Source organism: Podarcis cretensis, assembly GCF_951804945.1.
Source record: "Podarcis cretensis genome assembly, chromosome: 13".
Classification (NCBI taxonomy): Eukaryota; Metazoa; Chordata; class Lepidosauria; order Squamata; family Lacertidae; genus Podarcis; species Podarcis cretensis.
In genome coordinates this window covers 26,698,837-26,722,380 of record NC_137182.1, presented here as the reverse complement: position 1 = coordinate 26,722,380, position 23,544 = coordinate 26,698,837, and the positions used below count along the sequence as shown (strand labels likewise).

Genomic DNA, 23,544 nt, shown 5'->3' with positions numbered 1-23,544 from the left:
GGAAGAAGCTCAATGTTTTCATGGAGGAGAGGGCTTTCAGTGGCTACTAGCCATAAAGTCCACACCCTGCCTCTACAATTGGAGGCAGCAACACTTCTGAGAAATGGTTGCTGGAAACCTAGGAGAGGAAGAGTGCTCTTGTGCTCAAATCCTGGTTTCAGGTTTCCCACAGGCATCTGGTTGAATCATAGAATCATAGAAGAGTTGGAAGAGACCACAAGGGCCATCGAGTCCAACCCCCTGCCAAGCAGGAAACACCATCAGAGCACTCCTGACATATGGTTGTCAAGCCTCTGCTTAAAGACCTCCAAAGAAGGAGACTCCACCACACTCCTTGGCAGCAAATTCCACTGTCAAACAGCTCTTACTGTCAGGAAGTTCTTCCTAATGTTTAGGTGGAATCTTCTTTCTTGTAGTTTGGATCTATTGCTCCGTGTCTGCTTCTCTGGAGCAGCAGAAAACAACCTTTCTCCCTCCTCTATGTGACATCCTTTTATATATTTGAACATGGCTATCATATCACCCCTTAACCTCCTCTTCTCCAGGCTAAACATGCCCAGCTCCCTTAGCCGTTCCTCATAAGGCATCGTTTCCAGGCCTTTGACCATTTTGGTTGCCCTCCTCTGGACACATTCCAGTTTGTCAGTGTCCTTCTTGAACTGTGGTGCCCAGAACTGGGCACAGTACTCCAGGTGAGGTCTGACCAGAGCAGAATACAGTGGCACTATTACTTCCCTTGATCTAGATGCTATAATCCTATTGATGCAGCCCAGAATTGCATTGGCTTTTTTAGCTGCCGCGTCACACTGTTGGCTCATGTCAAGTTTGTGGTCAACCAAGACTCCTAGATCCTTTTCACATTTACTGCTCTCAAGCCAGGTGTCAACCATTGGCTACTGTGAGAACAGGATGCTGGACTAGATGGGCCACAGGACTGATATAATAGTCTCTTCGGTTCTTCTCCAGCATTCAGCAACCTGACCTTCTGCTCTCTGGGAGCCTCTGTGCAGTGGTGTAGGAAGAGGGGTGAGGTGGGTGCGGGCTGCCCAGGTGTCATCACTGAGGGGAGTGACAAAATGGCAAAAATATGTGTTTTTAAAATATATATTTAAAAAATGGGCTCACAACACTTTTTTTGAAAAAATAACTCCGGCACCCCTCTTCCTACGCTGCTGGTAGCTAGGTGAGGCAGGGGCATTGGCTGCAGGGACTGCAGCATGCCTGAGCCACAGGTCTCTCCTGAGGGGGAGGCGGCGGGCAGACTTCCTGCAAGCTCGACACTGCTTTTTTGAGCAGTGTGGGGTTGTGTGTGGCTGCAGGACATGCACGCCACACCGGGCCCCCAGGTGGCTAGCTATGCCACTGCCTCCGTGTGCTCAACTTAAACCCAGAGCCTCTCCGTGTTCATAAAAAACACCTAGAAAACATATGTGGTGGGGTGATCCTTATTTAAGACTGGTGTATGACTAAAAAAATTCTCAAGGGGAGTAGTAGGAAAAAGAGAAGTGTAAATCAGAGTGGCAGAGAATGGTTGAGGAAAAAAGCACGAGACACTTCCAGACAACTTGCTGAGCATTAAACCTGATCTGTTTGCAGGGCGTTTGGATGACACTGACTGTATATTGAACATTTCTTCTGATTTGTTTGTGGGGAAGTTAGCTGCCATTGCGTCAAGCAAGTCTCATCCCACACTTTCCAGTGCATTCCCTGTCACTTTCCTTGGTGCAAAAAGGCTGATCTTTGGGGGAAGAAGGTTCCTTGTGCAAGAGGTCACAATTAACTTTCATGGTGCCGCCTGAATTTGCCAGTATATGATTGAATCCCACTCAGAAATTGTGGCAATGCCCTAAGAAGTCTTTCTTTGTTTCATTTCTCTCCTCCCCGCTTCCACTTCACTTTAGAGCACTTTTATTATCCTTGTGTGTTACGTTTTTGAGCATCGTCGCTTCAACACAATGGCAATCATTGTAACTCAAGCAAGGAATAACACAAATACTCCTCTTCTTTTCCTTCCTCAAATAATAAAAAGCAGCATTTACATGCTTAAAAGGAGATATGGAATTTATGACACACAAGCCCTTCTCAGTCTCTTGTTTTCTGACTTGATGAGAGATTAACGTTAATTACTGCTTTGCTAAATAACAGAGTCCAGGAAAAGAGGTGTGTAATTTTTTGGAAGAATTATCTTCCTAAAGCTCATTGCCCATGGTTTCCTGCTGAATCAGGAATTTTTAGTTCAGCTAACAACTAACATAGATTTTCTGATAATTGATTTTCTAGATAAACGAGAGAAACAAAAATGCTGTCACAAGCACTGTTAGTAATACTCAACAGTAAATCCACTGAAAGCAATGAACTTAACTCCATTGATTCTAATGCATCTCCTCTGAGTATGACTGAGGGATTGTCCATATTTCCAGTTGCCCCATGCCTAGAAAGTGCAGGTCTGAGAGGTTTTCAGCTTGTCCCATGCTTTCTAGGCACAAGTCCAAGCAGTTTTGACTTTGCTCAGGTGCTTCACTCCAGAAAACCTGCTCTTCCTTGCTAAATCAGAACAAACAACAATCCACACAAAACCTGATTGCTGTTTGTTTTGATTCTGTGCTAAACCATGGTTTTCCCAGGGTACAGCTGTGAGGCAAATGGAAGTGCGGATGAACCCTTAGTTGTCTATCACCTGTTTGCCTTCAAACCCTTGAACATGGGGTGGGAAAGCTGTGGCTTTCCAGATGTTGTTGGACTCCAGCTCCCATGAGCCCCAGCCAGCATGGCCAGTGGGCAGGGATGGTAGCAGTTTCCAGCAACATCTGGAAGGCCACAGGTTCCCCATCCCTGTTCGAAAGATTCAGTTCACTTGCTTCAGTTGTTCTTCAGTTCTGATAGTTATAGCTTGTCTTGTTGTGGACTTAATGCCTTCGGAACCACAGCAGACAAGAAGTAGCAGAGCTTTGCCCTGGTGAGCCTTCCTAAGTAATCAAAACAACTTCTCAAGCCATCTCGAACAGAAGGTATTAACTTGCAACGTTGATGCTTTTTGCAGCTTAAGGGCAAGTTAATGAATAGAAAAGGGAAATGAGTGGGGTTACGTTTATTCGATGTTGTTCGCGTGTAGCTTTCCTTTGCAAAAATAAATAAAAACTGACTTGCAGCTGAGCTCTAAAACAAACATGTATGTGAATGGTTGTGCTGGACTGTGAGAAAAGAAAATTGCAGTGTATGTGTGCCAAGTGGCAGCCATTCATCCAGAGATTCCTGGGTTGAACCCAAGCATTAAGCACATAATTTGCTCTAGATGAGCTCTGGATATACCACTGGAATTATAATATTGCTAATGACACTTTTTCCTAGGGAGAGGGCAAGGTGTAACAGTTCAGCTGGTAGGCAGGCAGTCAACTGCAGATGTGAAGGCTCCATAGCAGGTAGGCCAGTCCAGATTCCTGTTGGAAACTGTGGAGAACCACTGTGAGTAACTGAGGAGAAAATACTGAGCTGGGTGGGCCAGTGGTCTGACTCAGTATGAGGTAGCTTCCTATGGGCAGCAGTGCCAATGGAGCAGGACAGCAGAGCTGGCTTAATACATTTTGGAGTGACGTTCATAAGGAGTTAAGAATTGTTCTGCTGGTTCATGGCCCATCTACATGCCAATGGCCCAGCTATATGCCTGTGGGAAGCCCACAGGGAGGACTCAAGCACAAGAGCACAATGTGTAATAATGCCCATTACCATACAAAGGGAGGGAATAGCATTTAAAGCATGGGTAGGCAAACTAGGGCCTGGGGGCTAGATCTGGCCCAATCGCCTTCTAAATCCAGCCTGCGGACAGTCCAGGAATCGGTGTGTTTTTACATGAGTAGAATGTGTCCTTTTATTTAAAATGCATCTCTGGGTTATTTGTGGGGCATAGGAATTCGTTCATCCCCCCCCCCAATATAGTCCGGCCCCCCACAAGGTCTGAGGGACAGTGGACTGGCCCCCTGCTGAAAAAGTTTGCTGACCCCTGATTTAAAGTAAGTGAAGTGACATCTGTAGAGTGGGATTCTGTCAGACAAGTACTTCAAAGTACCACTGCCTATTGGTCCACAACGGAGGTATTTAGGGACATAACAATACATTCAAATCTAGAGGGGGGGGACTGTGAGGCATCAGGGAAACAGCTTCCTTCCCCCACCCTTTGGCCGTGCATCAGGAGAACAAAGTAATTAGAATTGCTTACCAGTTAAGAGTGTTTAATGATCAGAGAAAAAGAACAAAGCAGCCATTCTCGGAGTGAAGATGCTCCCAATTAGGTTTTCCTCCTACTTCCCCCCCAAGTCCTCCCCGTCACTTCCCCTTCTCACAACCTGATCTCGCAACCACTGAGCCTTCTGCGTAGCAACCTTATCAGCTCTCCTTGCCCTTGGAGAGAGAGGCGAGACACTTTCCAGCGAAGGGGAGTCAGTTATCTCTCTCTCTTACCTGTTCTGCTTCTCTTAGCTGTTCCCCATTCAGCTCTGCCCAGCTGTGGTTTTCCAAACTATGTCCCTCTGCAAGCCAAGTCTCTAAATCTATACAGCAGTACCTCGTGTTGTGTAACCTCCAGGTTACAGAATCTTTGGGTTACGGATGCGGCAGCCCAGAAGTGTATATTTCCGGGTTTCGTCGCTCGCGCATGTGCAGAGGCACTCTGCACACCATGCGCATGCACAGAAGTGATCTGCATGCCGCATGCATGCGCAGAAGTACTCTATCACACCTCACGCATGTGCAGAAGCAGCACCTCTAGTTTTGGACTTTTGGGGGTGCTCACGGCCCCCCGAAACAAATTAAATCTGTAACCAGAGGTACCACTGTACTGCTCCACTGTTCCTGGGCAGCTTCAGGATCCTGTTCAGGAGCAGGAAGAGGGGGAGGTTCCCACCATTCCTCATCAGAGCTGTAATCCTCAGTCTGGTCTCTGCCAGGGACACATTTAAAGGGGGAAAGATCCAGGACAGCTGTGTGATGGGAAGAGTTTTTCTCCTGCATTGATGGGGGACAGGCCAGTGCAGATTCACATTTCGTTCTGGTGTGGACAAGCCACTGGTTGGCCACTGTGGATCTGTTTCACCTTATGTTCTTGATTAACCCTAGTTGCCTTAGCAACTGCAGCACTTTACCCTTTCATCCTGGCCACCTGCCCCCTTTGAAGCAGTTTCCACCCTCAAGTTGTGGTGCAATGCAAAAATAAAACAAAATGCTGAGTTGCAGGGCTTGTTTTGCCATGGGTGAAAATGTTCAGGAAGCACCACTTCATTCCTGTTTCAGCTCTGCACTTAATCTGATCTTTTAGAACATCCCAGATGTAGCATGGCAACATCCTTAGATTTTCCAGATCACATCACTGCCCCAGAGAATCAGAGGCTTGCAGCTTCCAACCCCTCCTATCCTTCACTGGAACCGCCTCAATACCCCTTAATTGTACACAATTTTTGTGTCACTATCGTCCCTTGTCCCATGGATAGCTGATGCACGGGTGACAGAGGAAACACCCTCTAATTGTTTTGCAGTTCTTGTCCAGCTGGCTTTCTAATCTCAAGCTCACCCACACAGAAAATGTGTTAGGAGGAGGATTTCAGTCTCTGATAAACAGAGTTTCTGGCTCCAAAGACACCGGTAGCTTTTAACCTGATCCTCATGGTTCAGAGAGCAGAAAGGCCTTGTTGGCAAGCCTAACAGGACCCAATGGGAGGCCCCATGAGATCTCGAGATACTGTGTGCAAAATAATGATTGCCTAAAGCTCACCCTTACTAGTTCTGGTACTCAAAAAAAGTGGGGGGTGCTCAAACTAGGAAGGGATGAACTTGCCAGCCTCTACCCCATGTTCCCATAGGCACTGGTTGTACCCATTCTGCCCCCAGCAGTGAGCAAGAAGGCCTTCAGTTGTGTGTCCTTAGGAGCCTCCTTCTGTCATGGCTGTGGACCACCTCTCCTCTGGTAACTACAGTTCTGAGAAGGAGGGGAGGAGGGGGAGGAGAACCCACCCCCTAGGTCTTTCCTGTTGGGACTGTTATCCCTGGAGCCTGCCTCCCCTTCCTTGAGACTAAAGGAAACCCTCCTAGCAGATGTTGATGGTTGGTCTACAGACTCCTCAGGGGATCAAGCAATCCCACAGCTGGAAAGTCCATTACCCCAAAAGGAGCTAAGAGGAAGGGCCCTTTAAATAGTCAGGAGGCTATTGACTCACTGGGTGGGGCCTCCAGTCAACGGCTCCCTTGCGCTGCTATAAAACTCAGTCAGATCTTTGTTGAGACAACTTGGATGGTTGGCCTCAGCTCTTGGAGAGCTATCTGTGGTGCTGAACCCAGACCTTAATCTCCCTCCAAGGGGCTAACCTTTGCCTTGCTCCTCTGCCTGGACAATCAGCAATGTCTGACCTCTCCTTGTTTAGCCGAGCACCCTCCTGGGTGGTGGAAGTCCCTGTGGACTGTGACTGATCAACATGGCACAGTTGGGGAGGGTCAAATGGGGGTGCCTGGTGTGTTCACCTCCTGCTCAGTTTGAGCTCCATTAATTATTTTTGAAGGCCCGAAGGGGGCTGCTCTATCACTGTTAAGAGCAGTGAGGGAGGAGGAGGAGGGGGAGAAGAAGAAGAAGAAGAAGAAGAAGAAGAAGAAGAAGAAGAAGAAGAAGAAGAAGAAGAAGGGAGATTGTACCAAGAAGCAATAGGCAGGGGAATAAGCAGCGCATTAAAACAATGTGAATTTGAAGGGCAACTCAAGTTGAATAATTTCACTTTTTTGTTAAAAAATGAAGTGACGGTTCTCATATATTTATAGAAGTGTTGTGGATGCCAGCCCAAAAGTTCCAGTACTCCATACTAGGGAGTCCTGTCACAAAAAATCTCTGACTTCCCCATTTTTTGGTGGATTTTTTCCTGCCCCTGGAGCAATTCAGTGGAAATGGTAAGTACGCTTTCTCTGCCCACCAGCATGTTTTGAGAGGCCATTTTTGCTGACCACTCTAAAAGATCCTGCTTCTGCTACCCATCTCTTGCTTCCTGCACCATGGAGGCCTCCAGCTCTGCCATTTCGCTGTTCTCTACTGCACTTTTCCCAGTTATCTTCAGAATGTGAACTATGTGTTGTGGGGAAAGTTCTGTCTCCACCACCTCATTCCTTGTTCCTTCCTTTGATGTCCAGGCTTACCTGCCTGCATTGTTCATATTGAGGGCACTGTTTCACCTGCAGCAAGGCAACCATCATCACCTTAATCACCATTTCTAATCAAGCTCCTCTGCAGTACTCCAGCCCTTCAAAGCATTGCTAAGTACAAATGCTGGTTAACCACAGGGTTTTGATGTTCTCGTTTTTATGCCCTTGCACTTTCTCCTGACCAGCACATTGTTGCACACACAAGCAAGTAGCTCACTTTCATCAAAAGGCTCCGAAATCACTCAGTCAGTCGATTTGGCTCAGCAAGCTGTCATTCAAAAGTCCTTAGCCTGATGTTGGCAATACTTGTGTGGTTGAATTTGAGGAATGTTGATCGTGAAGCTTGGGATTCTGATTCTGGCAAGACTCCCATGGTGGTGAAGTGAGGTGTGGCAAGACAAGTTATCACAGAAAACACACACACACAAAAACCCCATGCACTGAGCAGCCAAGGGAAGCATCCAGTTATGCCAACCCAAAGTGGCAGGAAACTGTCACATGAATCCTCCCAGCCAATCAGGAGTCTAAGGAGGCAATGCTAATATTTCCCTGCTGTTCTCACCTCCGCCAACAGGGGGTCAGTGCTAACGTGCAGTCACTGTATTGTAGAGGAAACCCGGGTTCAAATCCTGCTACCAGGCAAAAAAAGTGCACAAGGCCAACCACTAGGCAGCACAGCTAATCCATGATTAGTGGTTTGTTGATGGGGTCTTTTTTAAAGGATTGTGCTATTTTAGGGATTGTATGTATCTTACGTTATTTTATTTGATGTATTAATGTGTTGTAAACCACTTTGAGATTTTTTCCCCCTTAATAATGTAAAGTGGAGTAGAAATGAAAATCATCATCATCATCATCATCTTTACCTATTTGATGTTGTTGTAAGCAGGCCTGTTGCTTGTGCAAAGGGCAGTATATAAATATTCTAAATAAGTAAATAAACATGGAAATGGGGAGGGGTGTAGGGGGAGATTACTGGTCCTCCATATAGCCGTAGCTATTCTTTGTCACCTAAAGCTGCCCAACCCTGGTTACAGTTGGAGAGGTTCCATGGCTGAAGTGAAGTAGTACATAACATGAAGGGTGGTGCTCATTAGGACTGGTAGGGTGGAATTCAGGGAGGTTGACAGTAGGGGGAGCCAGAGCAAACTGCTAGCCAGTTAGGCAGAGCCAAGTAATCTTGTTTTTGTCCCCAACCTCCTCCCTCCTGGCCCTTCTGCTTGCTATTTCTGCCTGTTCGTCTATCGTCAATGAGCCTGCAAGCAGTGACAAGGGTGTGTCATCTGTTCCAGGCAGTTCTACATATTGGGGTAGGAGGTAGAGCAAAGGAATGGGTAGCTGGGAGAGAATCAAGGAGTGAGTAGTCCCACTGGGGGTATTTTGCTCAGATGGGACCCCACAAAATCCAGAGGTGGTTCTGTGTTACCTTCCTGTTCACCACAAGTTTGAGTTTTTGAGAAGTTCTTTAGCAAAACCCAGTAGCTCCAGAAGGAGGTGGGAGGAGACAGAGAAGAATGAAAGGGTAAGCTGATAACTGAGAGTGTGGCTGGAGGATATCCATTAAGCTCCCTTTGAGGACTGGAATCTCTTTCTGGGAATGAAAGGGTAGATAGAAAAAGATGTAGAAGAAAAAGATTCCAAGCTGAAAAGCCCAGGTCTCAAATGTTATTACAAGAAAATTATTGGAATGTAACTGCAAGGTGAGCTGGAAGCTAAAAAGCTGAAGTAACGCCTTTGTTTTCTGGGAAATAGCCTGGCTAAATTCCATATCTGCAGCCCTATAAACCTGTGTAAAAATGCCAGATTTCTCTAGAGGAACCAACCTAAGCTGAGGGACTCTCTGCTGGGTTTTCTACCTGCTCCTTTCAGCAATATGCACAGGTCCTGCTATCCAAATGCTCAGTATATGAAAATTCACTTATCCAAACACAAGCAATTAGTACTCAAACCTCGCTATACACACTGCAGATTCAGATACCCAAACATCTAAACCTGCATATAGTACTGTAAACAGATTATCAGCCTTAAACAAGCCTTATTTTTGTGTGTGTTTAGCTGGCCTGCGGCTTTCATTTCATAAAAAACCATGATGAGAGGGAGAGGGGAGGGAGAGGGAGAGATTGCACAAATATGAGTGCATTTTCCCCCTTACTTATTTGCCTTCTGCAAGGTTTCAGAGGGGTTTCCTGGGTTTCCCCAGGTTTTTTCATCATTTGGGGATCAAAATTCCTTGGTTGGGAATGCATTAAAAAAATTCCAATAGGAACCAATGGAAATCATCAAGTCGTTATACAAACACTCACCTAACGAACAATTTCCTGAGAAATTGTGTTTGGATAGCAGGACCTGTGTGTAAATTGCTTTAAATAAAGACAGATCTTTGCACCCCCAAAATAATCTTGAAGTCTGGTTTTTTTCCACAATAAAAAAACACTGGTTCTTTCCCAATTTTATCCTTTCTCGTGGAATCCCACAATGATTACATTTTTGAGAACCCTAAATATACAACCATGAAACAATCTCATGTTTATAGGAAATAATGCTTTATTAGCTATTAGCAAGCAAGGCAGTTGACTGTAAAAGTCACCTAACAGTGTGCTTTTTCTTCCTTATGCAAAGGTTTCATGTAGATGCACACACATACATAACAGTATATGTGTGTTGTTTTTGTTAATTTGGAAAACTTGCTGATAACTATTTTTTTAATAAAAAAGGAAGGCATACTGCAGAACGCATGAAGATTCTGTGATGTTAAACTCTCTCAGTTGTATCCACAGAACTATAGTCTTGGGGCACTATTGATGGCAGGTTCTTTTCAATAGCTGGACTGTTTGACCTGCTCACGAGTAGAGACGACCTTTCCATCTTCAACCTCCTCGACAATCATGCGGACTTGACGCGAGGTCTTTGTGACTGCAAGAGAAGAATTGGAGAGAGGGTTTATTTCCTCTTCAGATGTTTCATAACTTCACCAGATAACTCCATCTCAAAAACAGAATGATCAGGAGGTGAGAGGACCCGAGAAGCTTATATAGGGTCCTCAGCCAACTGGGAGGCTGAACTGGGAGCCAATCAGGCCTTGAGGGAAGGAACAAGGAATGCTGGAAGGTTTCTGTTGCTTTCTGGGCCTGTGAGCAGAATGGTTAATGTTTCCGTTTCCACATACAGAAGACCCCAGGAAGTTGCTCCTGATATTATTTCATAACTTGTCTCACACACCACTTGATTGCAAAAAAACACAACAACCTCAAAGCAGTTTGCAAAATATATGTAGTTGAGAGACAAAAGCAGGATTCTTACAGGGATGGGAAACCTGTGGGTCACCCCCAAATGTTGCTGAACTCCTGTCAGCCTTGACCATTGGCCATCCTGACTGGGGCTGATGGGAGTTGGAGTCCAACAACATCTGGAAGAGCACCCACTCCCCGTTTGTGCCCTGTCAGAATAGCAGAGATGAGTACCTCATCTACTTTCCTCTTATCTACTTGGAATTGTTGGGGGAAACAGGAATTGTGTGGGCTGGGATGTCATTAATAGTGCAATCCTAGGCATGTTTGCTCAGAGTTCAGTGAGTTCAGCGTGACTATGGCTGCACACACATTATACCTTTGAAGCACATTTGAAGCACATTTTCTCCTCAAAGAATTCTGGGCACTGTGGTTGCTAGGGATTGCAATTCTATGGGGGTAAACTAAAGTGCCCAGAACTTTTTGAGGGGAAGAATGATTTTCAAATGTGCTTTAAATGTATAATGTGTGCACAGCTTTACTCCCAGTAAGTGTGTTTAGGAAACCATCATAATGTTTTTCTGAACAGCCTGAAATCTGCTCAGGATTCTGGCCAAGGGTGATAGTAACACTGCAATCCAAGATGGTGATGTCGGTGAACAGCGCTCTTTGATGTGCAGATATATCTTCATCCTGACTCACTTAGCAGTGGCAGCAGATAACATCACACAAGATGAAGGGTCTCAGAGTTCAGATTATCTCCTTACCATCTCCTTGCCATTTGTGGTGGTCCTTCAGCTACTGTTTTTAGAAGGCTACTGGGTTTGGCTAAAAATGGGACAAGTCAGGGCCTCTTGAAAGCCTCTCCTATATTTCCCCCATAATCTGAGAATTGAACTTTTTTTAGTTGACATGCATTCTTACCATCTCTTCCAGACACAGCTGCGTTGTACTGGGAACTGATGCTGTAACAAAAGGAGGAAAGAAACATGGCCAAGTTAGAAATGCAGACTGCTTTTCTAGAATACATTATGAAATGCCAATGTGATAATAGGGGGGGGGGAGAGAGAGAAATCCTAAAAATGCCTCTTAAATGTGGAAACAGGGCTGCGTACCAATTACAGTGTTGTTCGTTGATTAGATAATCAAATAATGAATGGGTCTATTAATGCCAGCACCACCAAAATCTGGATAAAATTGCCTTTTAAGATATTGAAGGAACCGCCCTGTTTTGCTCCATGTGAGCTGTTTTAGAACTCCCTTCTTGCCATCCCTCCCCAGCACAGCCATCCCAGCCCCTCTTTTACGTACTGGGCCTCCTCTCCCTCCAACAGGCGGCGGTAGGTGGCGATCTCTTGTTCCAGGCGGGTCTTGACATCGAGAAGGATCTTGTATTCGTGGTTCTGGCGCTCCATGTCGCACCTCAGCTCAGCCAGTTGCTCCTCCATGCTGCTGATCATAACCTGGATCTGGGCGAGCTGGGAGCCATAGCGAGACTCTGTATCTGCCAGGGTGGCTTCCAGTGCTGCTTTCTGGGGGAAGAGAATTGAGAGGAGGGTCACATTCATTGCTTTGAGAACTTTGGAAGATTATCAGGTATATAACAATGACAGTAGTGGGCTGCACGCTGGTTTTGTTATGTACTGAAGTTCTCACCCTGGGCCAGCAGGGGGATACTGTAGATAGTTATGCAAATAAGGGATCGAAAGTTACGTTCAGTGATTGGATAGTTTTAGAAAATTGTTACAGTTACGTTGTAATGGAGCTCTATATAGGCAGGCTGACTGAACCCTTCAGTTCAGTTCTGTTCTGGCCTGTGAATAAACAAGAGCTGTTTGAAGAATCACTGTGTCGTCTGATATGTTCACCCACAACTTAACAGGTTTCATGAAATATTTCAATGAGGGATGGAGGGAAATTGATTTTGGTTTGCAAACCAAAAAATAACTATCCTTCAAAATTTGCACTTTTCTAGATTTTGTGGTGCAGCTTCCTAACCAAATAATATGCATATATTAGAGGAAATTTCCATAAAATTCATTATGTTGAGGGATGTTGCTTGCAAAAAAAAAAGGTGTCTGTATAAAAATGTGTTTATCAGGAAGAATTCAGACAAAATTCTAAAACCCCTGAACATTACTACTGAGATGTGGAGAACTGGATTTAAGATTGGAAAAATGAGAAAGTGACAGAAACCAACATTGTCAGATTTGTCAAATCAGGTATAGCATCTAAAGTCCTTAGGTAAATGCAGATGTCCAATCAGCAAATAGCTTTGGGTTATGGAGCCTGCTGGATGAGGCCAAAGGTCTCTCTGGCCCAGCATCCTGTTCTCACAGGGCCAACCAGATGCATGTGGGAAGCCTGAAAGCAAATGCTTATGCCATGATAAAAATTAGTCTTTAAGGTGCCACAAGACCACAAGACTCTAGGTTGTTTTTGCTGCACCAGAGTTACCACTCTGGAAATTATTACACAGCTTTGTTGTTGCATTCATATTTCACCCAAGAAGCTTAAAAGAGTTTCTCTCACTCACTCACACAGGCACACATTTCATCCTCATGAAAGCTCTACTGGGCACAGTAGGATGAGAGATAGTGACTGGTCCAAGGTCACCTGGTGAACTTCACGACTGCATGAGAAGTTGATCCTGGGTCTCCCTGGTCCTAATCTGACAAACTAGCCATGAGACCACATTTTAATCATCCCATATTAAATTTTTGCAGAGCCTCTAGGCTATGAAACAAGAGCAGCAGGACGACTCGCTCCATCACTTCTCAGTGCCACACCTCTGACTTTCTCACCCAAAGAACACAAAGACTGCAATCTGATACAGTGTAGTGTATATAGGCTGCACACTTCACTGGAAGTAAGTCCTATTTAATTTAATGGGCTCAATAGACATATGTAGGTTTGCACCATTTGTCACCACCAACCTATCCCATTGAGTTCAATGGGATTTAAGCACAGTTCACTTTTGAGCCCTGTGTGTCTCAGTCAAAAGCAAAGTCGCACTCTGTGTAAGGACACACTAATGATATTGTCCAAAAGAGGGGAGGTGGGCAATGTTACACAATGGCCAGAAACGCACTGCAAATTATTCAAATGAAAAGGTCCTACTTCTTGGACTGTGTCACCAAGATAGAGCCAAGGGGACTTTCAGAGACTCATCATCCTCCCCAGTTCCACATGCCCCCCTTACCGTGCTGAGTTGAGTCTGCAGCTCTATCTCCAAGCTTTGGACGCTCCGCCTCAGTTCTGTGATCTCCGACTTGCCGCTCTGCAGCTGCTCTGTGTGGATGGCAACTTCGCGGTTCAGCTCTTCTGTCTGCAAGCAAAAGGAGAACACATGTTGCTCACATGAAACTCAGAGCACCGAGTATCCATTTGAGAACCTGTGGCACTCTTATTTTCCCTCCAGAAAGCTCCTTCATCCCGAGAGGAAGTCCCACCTTGCTGAAGAACCACTGCTCAGCATCCTTGCGGTTCTTCTCTGCCAGGTGCTCGTACTGCTCACGCATCTCTGCCAGGATCTTGGTGAGATCCACTCCAGGAGCAGCGTCCATTTCCACGGAGATCTCACCACCCATCTGGCTTCGGAGGACGGCCATTTCCTGGAAAGAGAGGAAAATGTGGAAAGTTTATTTGCTTTGTTTTTGTTTTGTTATTTGTCCTCTACTCGGGTTAAGGAGGGAATTGTACGCTGATGAAGCTGATGGATGGCTGGTGAAGGACCCTGTGTGAGATGCAGGGAAGGGAAGTTCTCCCAGGGTGGGAGGTTGGGAGAAGAAAAGGAAGGTCCCAGGTGAGAGTTGAGAGGGTTCACCTTTTTCTGTATGGGACAAGAGTTAAGACCTACCTGTGAGAGAGGACTCTGCATTCTATTTTCACTTTCTTTTTAAAAAAATTGTTTAGATCAGTTTGTTTTTTATTGTAATGTATTCTGAACATTCTTAATAAAAAAGAAAGAATGTTTATTTGCTTATCTGTTCCAGCTGTGACGTGGGAGTCCAAAACCACATAGAAAAGTGCCTTATGGCAGATTAGCCTACTTGTGCAAGTTGTCCATCTCTTCTGATACAACTGGAAGCAGTTCTCCTGGGTTTAGCAGGGGACCTTTTGAATGCAAAGCATATACTCCACCACTGAATAGAACCATGGTCCTTTGAAGACAGGCTCTGTCTTGGTGGCTAGCAAGCAGGCTTTGACCAGCTGCTCAGCTGCTATGAATTAGACTTTCTGCATATCGTCACAAGCCACCCTAAATGTGGGTTTGTCCCAAATACCAGATCTTGAACATAGCAGTACAGGCACATGACTGGTTGGTTATGGGACCGAAGCCAGCAACCGTAGGATGCTTTACTTGCCACTGGCCATGCAATACAGGTTCATGGCAGCTTTGCCTCTCACCTCTTCATGGTTCTTCCTGAGATAAGCCAGCTCCTCCTTCAGGTTCTCAATCTGCATCTCCAGGTCTGCCCTGGACAGGGTCAGCTCATCCAAGACTCTGCGCAGCCCATTGATGTCAGCCTCCACATTCATGCGCATAGCTTGCTCTGTCTCAAACCTGGAAGCAGAAAAAAGGACAGATTAAATTAAGAGATCCCCTTTTCATATTGTTTTGTTTTGTTTTGTTCCACATAGTTTTGCTTACTGTATTTTTCCATGTATTAGACGAGGTTTATTGGCTCAAAAATAAAAAAACTGGGGTCATCCTATACACGGATAGTGGCGTGGGGGAGAAGCTGTGCGCTGCCAGCCAGCTGGTGGGTGGGCACACAACTCTCCCCCCCCCCCCCACTGTGGGAGGCACACACTGTAGGGAGCGTTTCCCGCCTGCAGTGGCATGGGGTGAGCGGCTGCCCACTTTGCCAACCCCCAGCAACAGCCGTGCTGGAGTTTGGATTTGATATCCTGCCTTTCACTCCCTTTAAGGAGTCTCAAAGTGGCTAACATTCTCCTTTACCTTCTCCCCCACAACAAACACTCTGTGAGGTGAGTGAGGCTGAGACACTTCAGAGAAGTGTGACTGGCCCAAGGTCACCCAGCAGCTGCATGTGGAGGAGCAGAGACGCGAACCTGGTTCACCAGATTACAAGACTACCGCACTTAACCACTACACCACACTGGCTCTCACACTGGCTGGGGTGATGGCACGTGTGCAATTCCCCCTAAAAAAAGCTCAACAACTTTGGGCCATCTCCACTCATTTTCTTTAAATTTAGTCCCTCAAAATAGGGGACGTCTTATACACGAAAAATACGGTATTTGCTTTTTCAGACTAGTTGCTCATGACAGGCCTTCGGTTAAGTTTCCTGATATATGAGACATCAGATTATCCAGCCTCATTTGTTGGCTTCCTAATCCAGCCTGCTAATTACACCTTGCTTGTGTTCTGGACCAAACTCTGTGTTTCTAAACCCAATTTTTCTTCCCTTGCTCCAACTTGTTGAGTGGCTTTTAGACCTGCCTTGGAAGCTGTTGGCCTATTTGAATCCTAGCGCCAGTACTTAATATGGCTGAAGCAACTTCATCAGTCCAGGGAGCCGTAGATTGGAGACCCTTCTACAAATGAAATGTAATTCCACCCGCTCATGGTTCATACATATTCTGCAGAAACACAACTTACTTGGTTCTGAAGTCATCAGCTGCCAGGCGGGCATTGTCAATCTGCAGGACGATGCCAGCATTGTCAACAGTGGCAGCTAATATCTGGAGAAAGAACAAGTAGTCTTAAAGAGAAGTCTTAAAGAGGCTTGTCTGAATTATGTACTCTCTTAAGTATACAGGACGAGAGCAGGCATTAAGTGATGCCTAGGGTGGAAGTTAGAATGGCAGTTCATGGCACCAAGGTAACATGCCACAGGTCAGCCTGGATAGCTCAGTTGGCTGGAGTGGGGTGCTGATAATGTCAAGGTTGCAGGTTCTATCTGCATATGGGACAGCTGCATATTCCTGCATTGCAGGAGGGGTTGGACTAGATGATCCTCAGGTCCCGTCCAACTCTACAATTCTATGATTCTATGATCTATCCAACAGGCTTACTCTACCCATCACTGCCACTATTGGGTTGACCATATTAATAGCAATCCCTACTAATCCCTGTGGGATGCAGGTGGCACTGTGAGTTAGACCACAGAGCCTAGGACTTGCCGATCAGAAGGTCGGCGGTTCGAATCCCCGCGACGGGGTGAGCTCCCGTTGCTCGGGTCCCTGCTCCTGCCAACCTAGCAGTTCGAAAGCACCTCAAAGTGCAAGTAGATAAATAGGTACCGCTCCAGCGGGAAGGTAAATGGCATTTCCGTGCGCTGCTCTTGTTCGCCAGAAGCGGCTTAATCCTGCTGGCCACATGACCCAGAAAATGTACGCCGGCTCCCTCGGCCAATAAAGTGAGATGAGCGCCGCAACCCCAGAGTCAGCCATGACTGGACCTAATGGTCAAGGGTCCCTTTACCTTTACTAATCCCTGTGGAACACCCTCCCATCAGATGTCAAGGACATCTGAAGGCAACCCTGTTTAAGGAAGTTTTTAATGTTTGATGTTTTATTGCTTTATTATTATTATTATTATTATTATTATTATTATTCTGTTGGGAGCCACCCAGAGTGGCTGGGGAAACCCAGCCAAATGGGTGGGATGTAAATTATTAATTATTATTATTGTTATTGTTAATATTATTGTTGTTGTTATTGTTATTGTTATTATTAAATTAATAATTATTAAATTATTATTATTATCACCCAAATGGTTTATGATAAACATGAGGAAACTGGAAAGCAGCCTTTGCCAACCTGCTGCTTGCCAACTGTTTTGAACTACAACTCCCATCAGCCCTAGATAGCAGTCATGATGTCTGGAAAATGCCAGATTGGCAAAGTCTGCTGCCAAGCAAGGAAGGGACTTGTTCTCTGATGTTGCTATCCATTGGCTGCTCCTCATTAGGTGCCATTTTCAAGGAAGGACATCAGTAGATCAAGTAATGGATAGAGATTTCTGGGTGATCCATGAGCAAACTCAGAAGCCTCACTCAAGGCATAGATGATAGATAAATGGATGGATGGATGGATGGATGGATGATAGATGATAGACAGATAGACACACACAAAAATTTCACAATGCCCCTCAGATCAAATAATTACATTGTTTCCTGAGTTGACTTCCCACCCTCAGTTGACTTCTCCACAGTATTTTTCCTCAAACCTTTTCTACTGAATTATATCTTTTCTGCTGCATTACATCTTTTTTCCAAAAAGTTCCTCCTATTTTACAATTGTTTAGGTGAGGCATCTTTCAAACTTAGGCTGCATTCAGATTCTCATTTACACAAGGGTAAGCACCACTGAACTCAATGGGATGTGCTTCTGAATAGAAACGTAGAGGGTTGTGCTGTCAGTTCCTCATCTGTAAAATGCAGGGTGGGCAGGTAGAAAGGGGGCAGGATACTCATGCAGAAGAGGGGGTCTCCGCTGGTGTAGCTGGCATGACAGCACAGAACTGCTGAAGTTCCACACATAATCTATTTTATTGCGTTTATATCCACCTTTACTTTTTTCTCCAAGGAACCCAAGGTAGTGCACATGGTTCCCCTTTTCCCGTAATCCCCACAACATCCCTGTGAGGTACATTTGGCTGAAAGGCAGTGACTGGTCCAAGTTTCATTGCCAAGTGGGAATTTGAACCCTGGTCTCCCAGGTCCTGGTCCAAACCAGCGTGCCACCCTGGCTCCCCACTCTCATCAGTATACCTGAAGGAGCATCTCCACCCCCATTGTTCTGCCCGGACGCTGATGTCCAGTGCCGAGGGCCTTCTGGTGGTTCCCTCATTGCGAGAAGCAAAGCTACAGGGAAACAGGCAGAGGGGCTTCTCGGTGGTGGCACCCGCCCTGTGGAACGCCCTCCCATCAGATGTCAAAGAGATAAACAACTACCTGACATTCAGAAGACATCTTAAGGCAGCCCTGTTCAGGGACGTTTTTAATGTATGACATATTAGTGTATTTTTGGTCTTTGTGGAAGCCGCCCAGAGTGGCTGGGGAAACCCAGCCAGATGGGATGGGCGGGGTACAAATAATAAGTTGTTGTTGTTGTTGTTGTTGTTGTTGTTGTTGTTGTTGTCACATTAAAGGTGCAGGATCAGCCTGCCTCCTTTTGCACCTGGCCCCCCTGCTGAAATGCAGCTTACTTGACAGGGTTGTTGTGGAACATGGAACTGAGCAGGCTTGCATTTGTTTTATTTAGCCAGTTCGCTCTTCAAAGAGCTCTCCTAATCTCTCGTTTCGGTCCGGTGAAAAACCGTTGCTCCTGCTCTCATCGCCCTGTCACTGCGACACTAGACAAAAGGGTGAGCTGCGTCAGAGAGCTCTTCTCTCCCTGCCCCAGGGTGCTTCCAGCCCCTCCATTATCTGAGCGGCTTGGCAGAGGGAGCGCATACTTGGAACGCAAGTCATATCCGCCGCGCAGCCACAAGCCCAGGGTCCTGTCAGCACAGACATCACTCACGGCCCTTGTATTCCTTTTGGGTGCACCTGAAGTAGAGCCACTGGTGCCCTGCAGCCATGCGCTCTAGCTGATAGATTTTTCTTGATCTTGTCGTCATCCTAGGGATTAGCTCAACTGGAAATTAATCCAGTTCTGTCCCTCCATCAGTCCACACCCTTCACTCTTAAAATAATTAGAGACCAAGGGTTTTAGAAACTGTGGGTCCACACCAGAGATGTAAAGCACACCCAACTTGCCCCAAGAAATCCTGGGAATTGTTAAGGGAACTAGGAATCATGGAGAAACTACAGTTCCCAGGATTCTTTGGGGAAAGCCATGTGCTTTAAATGTATGTTGGGTGTACTTTATATGTCAGGTGTGCACCTGTCTCACAGCCGGTTTTTCTAAAGCAGCTGAGCAGCACTTCAAGTACCTAATGGGTTATTACATAGATGAGGGTGGTGAAGAAGAAGAAGAAGAAGAAGAAGAAGAAGAAGAAGAAGAAGAAGAAGAAGAAGAAGTCATTATCTGCTTCTTTAAAAGGAAGAACTAGATCTAATGGTTTTAAGCCACAAGAGCATAGATCTCAGCTGACCATTAGGAGAAACCTCTTGAACTTACAAGCACTTAGACTATGGTACTGTTGACCCGAGGCAGGGATAGCCAACATTGTGTCCTCTGGACATTGCGGGACTCCAGTTCCCATCAACTCTCCCACCCAGCCAGCATTGGCCCTTGGTCAGGATGATGGGAGTTGGAGTCCAACCACATCTGGAAGGTCACCTCATTGGTGCCCTGGACTTAGGGGTGGGTAGGCTTGAAGCAAAGGTTGGAGGACAGCCATCTGTTGGGGATGCTCTACCTGGATTTCCTGCATCAAGAAGGGGGTTGGACTAGATGGCCTACAAGACCTCTTCCACCTCGGTCGTTCTGTGAACTTTCATCTCCCTGAAGGTTATATGGGGTTGTTGTTTTAATCAGAATCTTAATCAAAAGGATTAGATACGATGTGTTCTGGAGGAAACCTCTCATCTGTTGGTTCATTTGACTTGACTCTACAAATGTCTCATTGGTGGATCAGAAATCAGGATGCCCTTCTTGCCCCTCCCCATGATGAGCAGGACCAGAATAAATTTTGGGGGAAAGGGGAAGGGCCGTAGCTCAGTGGGTAGAGCATCTGCTCTGCATGCAGAAGGTCCCAGGTTCAATCACCAACATCTCCAGGTAGGGCTGTGAAAGACTCCCTACCAAAATCGTGTAGAGTGTCACTGCCAGTCAGTGAAGACAACAGTGAGCTAGATGGACCAATGGTCTGACTTGGTATAAGGCATCTTCCTACATTCTGTGCCCTACATTTAGAGGGCTTATACCAAAATCTAACTTAGGTAACATATCTCAGTTGCACAACATAGCTTAAGTTCAGGAGATCCACACCTCTGAGTAAGAGTTCGTTTGTGCTCCTAAGATTATTTAAGCATGCACTAATTTTTAAAAATGTAGTGTGTAAATGAGAGAAGGATATATATGGAAACATGAGCATTATATGGGGCAGACGACAGGATAAGGATTTGTCACAGCTTCCTAAGAAGCATCCAGTTGATAACACACTTGGCCACATAATCTGTGGGAAGCCCTAAAATGTGAGCACTCTAAAGATCTGAACCCCCACTTCCCACAGCAAGCAGCAAACTCTCCATTGCACCCCAGTTTCATACAGGAATTGCAGATAGCTATTCTTCTTATGTGCAAGGCAAATGGTCGCAGCTGCATTGTCACAAGTTGTTCTGGGCTCTGTAACAGCTACACATGCATACGGGCTTAAGCCAGAAACCAGTGGAAAGGGTTCAAATGCCTTAATAGCCATGCTTAGGTTTGCAATCTGGCAGCCTGGGAAGCCCTTACTGCTGGGCTCAAGAATCCCTTGAGAATCCCCTCCACAGCAACTCTTTTTTCAGCTACCTTACTCTTCTTTCCTTAACTGTTTTTACACCACTGCATTGCTCTAGACCAGTGTTTCCCAACCTCTGGTCTCCAGCTGTTTTTGGACTACAATTCCCATCATCCCTGACCACTGGTCTTGCTAGCTAGGGATGATGGGAGTTGTAGTCCAAAAACAGCTGGAGACCAAAGGTTGGGAAACACTGCTCTAGACGACCCAACTCTACAATTCAATGGTTCCAAAGGCTCTCTGCTTTGCCATTTACCTTGCTCCGCAGATCCTCGATGGTCCTGAAGTATGGGCTGTAGTCACGCTCTGGACCTGGTCCCTGCTTCATGTGCCACTCCTTGATCTTGACCTCCAGCTCGGTGTTGGCTTCCTCCAGCGCCCGCACCTTGTCCAGGTAGTTAGCCAGGCGGTCGTTCAGGTTCTGCATGGTTTCCTTCTCGCCTCCACCCAGAAGGACATCGCCGCCGCCAGCGACAAAGCTTCCACCATAGCCTCCACCAAAGCCACCACCAAGGCTGCTGCTGCAGAAGCTGCCCCCATAGCCACCACCAAGGGCACTGCCTACCCCATAGCCACCCCCAAGGGCACTGCCTACCCCAGAGACATAGCGAGAGGAAGAGATGGAGATGCCACCAGCTCCGCCATGGATGCTCGGGGCTCTGTATCCGCCGCCCAGGTGGACAGAGGAAAGCCGGGAGGAACCCCCAGCAAAGGAAGGCCCCTTCATCGAGGAGGAAGAGGTGTATTGCCTGTAGGTGGTGGTCATGGCTGCCAGAAAATGGAGACACCCAAGAGAAATGTTCTGACTACGTTCTAAGAGGCTGGAGAGAGCTAGCAGGTCGTTGTCTGTATTCTCCTCTTATATCTGAGACGGAGGCGTTGCCACAAGGAGTGGCGTGGGTGGGGGGGGTTGCTCTCCTCTCTTTTCCATTCCCTGAAGGTTTCATCACCCCGGGCATCCAAGCCAACTTCCCAAACAATCCTTTTCCTCCCTGCGTTTATTCATGCCTATGTCACATTCCAGAGGGCGGACTTTTCTTTTTATTGAACCGTTCCTTCTTTTGTTTCCGAAAAGAAATTGTCAGCTGTTACTCAGCCAAGGTGGCTCTTCCACCCAAGGCTATATCTTTTTTTAAAAAAGGGTTTCTGTACCAGGAAGGCTATGGAATGCAAGTAAGAAAGAATAAAGTATTTGGAGACTCCGCCCTGATGTCTTTCTGAAAAGTCAGGGCATTCTGCCTTTCTCGTGTTTTTCTTGGCTCCCACTGCTGAGAATTTCCTAAGCACCCATATCCTTCAGCACCTTCTGGAATGTGGAGTGTGTGGACTCTGTCTATAAAGCAGGGTTCAGCCAAAGACTCTTAAGAGCGTCTAACCCATGACCAAGTGGAAGGATAGGTCTGCTGGCAAGACTTCGCGTGGCCGGGGACTGAAAATCTCAGGGCCAGACAGCAAACAAAGCTTATCTTCCATCACAGCGTCCTTGTTGCAGAGGTTTAGTTACATGCAGGCATCAACAGAGGACACCCCCCAGAACCTCTATTGCAGGGTTTTCCAGACTTGGGTCTCCAGTTGTTTTTGGACTAAAACTCCCATCATCCCTAGCTAACAAGACCAGCGGTCAGGAATGGTGGGAATTGTAGTCCAAAAACAGCTGGAGACCCAAATTTGGGAAATGCTGCTCTAGTGGATCATCATCATCATTTCTAACCCACCTTTTTTCCCAAGGAGCTCACAGTACTTGGTTCTCCCCCTCCTCATATAAAACACACACATACCCCCAAAAATCCTGCAAAGTTAGGGCTCTGAGATGTGTTTGTCATTTGAAGGGAGTATAGAAAAGAATGGCTGGGAGGGTAAGGGTTAAGTACCCTCCCATCTGCCCCCTCTTTCTTGCAAATTGCACCCTGGCTCTGTAGGGATAGCAGAATCTGCCAGTATTGGTTCTCTTGGTTTCTCATTTTTCCAGTCTTAAATTTTTGCAGCAAGTATATTGTTGTTGTTTAGTCGTATAGTCATGTCCGATCTTTGTGACCCCCTGGACCAGAGCACGCTAGGCACTCCTGTCTTCCACTGGCTCCTGCAGTTTGGTCAGACTCATCCTGCTAGCTTGAGAACACTGTCCAGCCACTTTGTCCTCTGTTGTCCCCTTCTCCTTGTGCCCTCCATCTTTGCCAACATTAGGGTCTTTTCCAGGGAGTCTTCTCTTCTCATGAGATGGCCAAGGTACTGGAGCCTCAGCTTCAGGATCTGTCCTTCCAGTGAGAACTCAGGGCTGATTTCCTTAAGAATGGAAAGGTTTGATCTTCTTGCAGTCTATGGGCCTCTCAAGAGTCTCCTCCAGCACCATAATTCAAAAGCATCAATTCTTTGGCCATCAGCCTTCTTTATGGTCCAGCTCTCACTTCCATACATCACTACTGGGAAATGCAACAAGTATATTTCTTAGTGCAAATTTCATATGCAGTTTTGACTAATCTACACGTTTTTATGCACACTTCCCCCCAATAGCTGCATATTTGTGAACATAGGTTGGAGAACTACATCACAGACTTTGGATAAGTGCAAATTTTGAAAGATGGCTGTTTAGGTTCTTATATTAATTCAGAAAGTGCAAATTTGATAAATTCAGTTTTAAATGTGAACTGCATCAAATTTCTCCCCCTGCCATTTTGCTCTGGAGAGGTGACACCCTGCGACCTTCTAAATATTGCTGGACTA

The 23,544-nt window shown here is 46.1% G+C and overlaps 1 protein-coding gene and 1 long non-coding RNA gene across 2 annotated transcripts in view; one reads left to right on the top strand and one right to left on the bottom strand.

Moving 5' to 3' along the window:
* LOC307200378 overlaps positions 1–23,544 on the top strand; it is a 557,860-nt gene that overhangs the window by 533,955 nt on the left and 361 nt on the right. The window lies entirely within an intron of this gene.
* On the bottom strand, positions 9,697–21,804 carry LOC307200300 (keratin, type I cytoskeletal 14-like). The gene is made up of 8 exons (XM_079948808.1): positions 21,080–21,804; positions 16,027–16,109; positions 14,808–14,964; positions 13,850–14,011; positions 13,600–13,725; positions 11,709–11,929; positions 11,322–11,362; positions 9,697–10,083 (listed from the first exon to the last, which is right to left on the bottom strand). The coding sequence occupies exons 1-8, from the start codon at positions 21,587–21,589 to the stop codon at positions 9,986–9,988; spliced, it is 1,398 nt and encodes a 465-aa protein (XP_079804934.1). The 5' UTR covers positions 21,590–21,804; the 3' UTR covers positions 9,697–9,985.